This window comes from Fulmarus glacialis, unplaced genomic scaffold, assembly GCF_000690835.1.
Source record: "Fulmarus glacialis isolate BGI_N327 unplaced genomic scaffold, ASM69083v1 scaffold30993, whole genome shotgun sequence".
Lineage (NCBI taxonomy): Eukaryota > Metazoa > Chordata > Aves > Procellariiformes > Procellariidae > Fulmarus > Fulmarus glacialis.
This window is the reverse complement of record NW_009202856.1, coordinates 3,220-3,550: the sequence shown is the minus strand read 5'-3', so window position 1 is coordinate 3,550 and position 331 is coordinate 3,220. Positions and strand designations below refer to the sequence as shown.

Below are 331 nucleotides of genomic sequence, written 5' to 3'. Positions count from 1 at the left end.
GCAAGCGGTGTACCCCCACGGCAGCAGCAGCTCAAATTCTACTGATATCTGGATGCGCTGCTTCTCCCTCTCAAATCCCAGCCCGGCAAGCCATCCTCCCCATCCTCCTCATCCTCCTGCCTCCCCCCTCCACCCCAGGCCCCTTCCTCCCAGCTCCCCCACCCCGGTATCCCCAGGAGCATCATTTCCCAGGAGGGCTGAAGCAAGGGAGATGAGGGCAGGGACTTCCCTTCCGTCCCCCCTCCGGCTGGACTGACCTTGTCATTGATGAGCAGTTCCAGGGGGGTGGTGCCCCACTCCAGCAGCACAATCTCGTTGGCTTGGCTTTGGC

The 331-nt window shown here is 62.5% G+C and overlaps 1 protein-coding gene across 1 annotated transcript in view; it reads right to left on the bottom strand.

Annotated features, from left to right (window-relative positions):
* Positions 1-331, bottom strand: part of LOC104074363 (neuronal pentraxin receptor-like) — a gene marked incomplete at its 3' end in the record, with an annotated part of 8,497 nt that overhangs the window by 7,359 nt on the left and 807 nt on the right. The window contains 1 exon segment of the mRNA XM_009574448.1: positions 258-331. This exon segment is cut by the window's right edge and continues 183 nt beyond it. Coding sequence (XP_009572743.1) covers positions 258-331 — 74 coding nt within the window.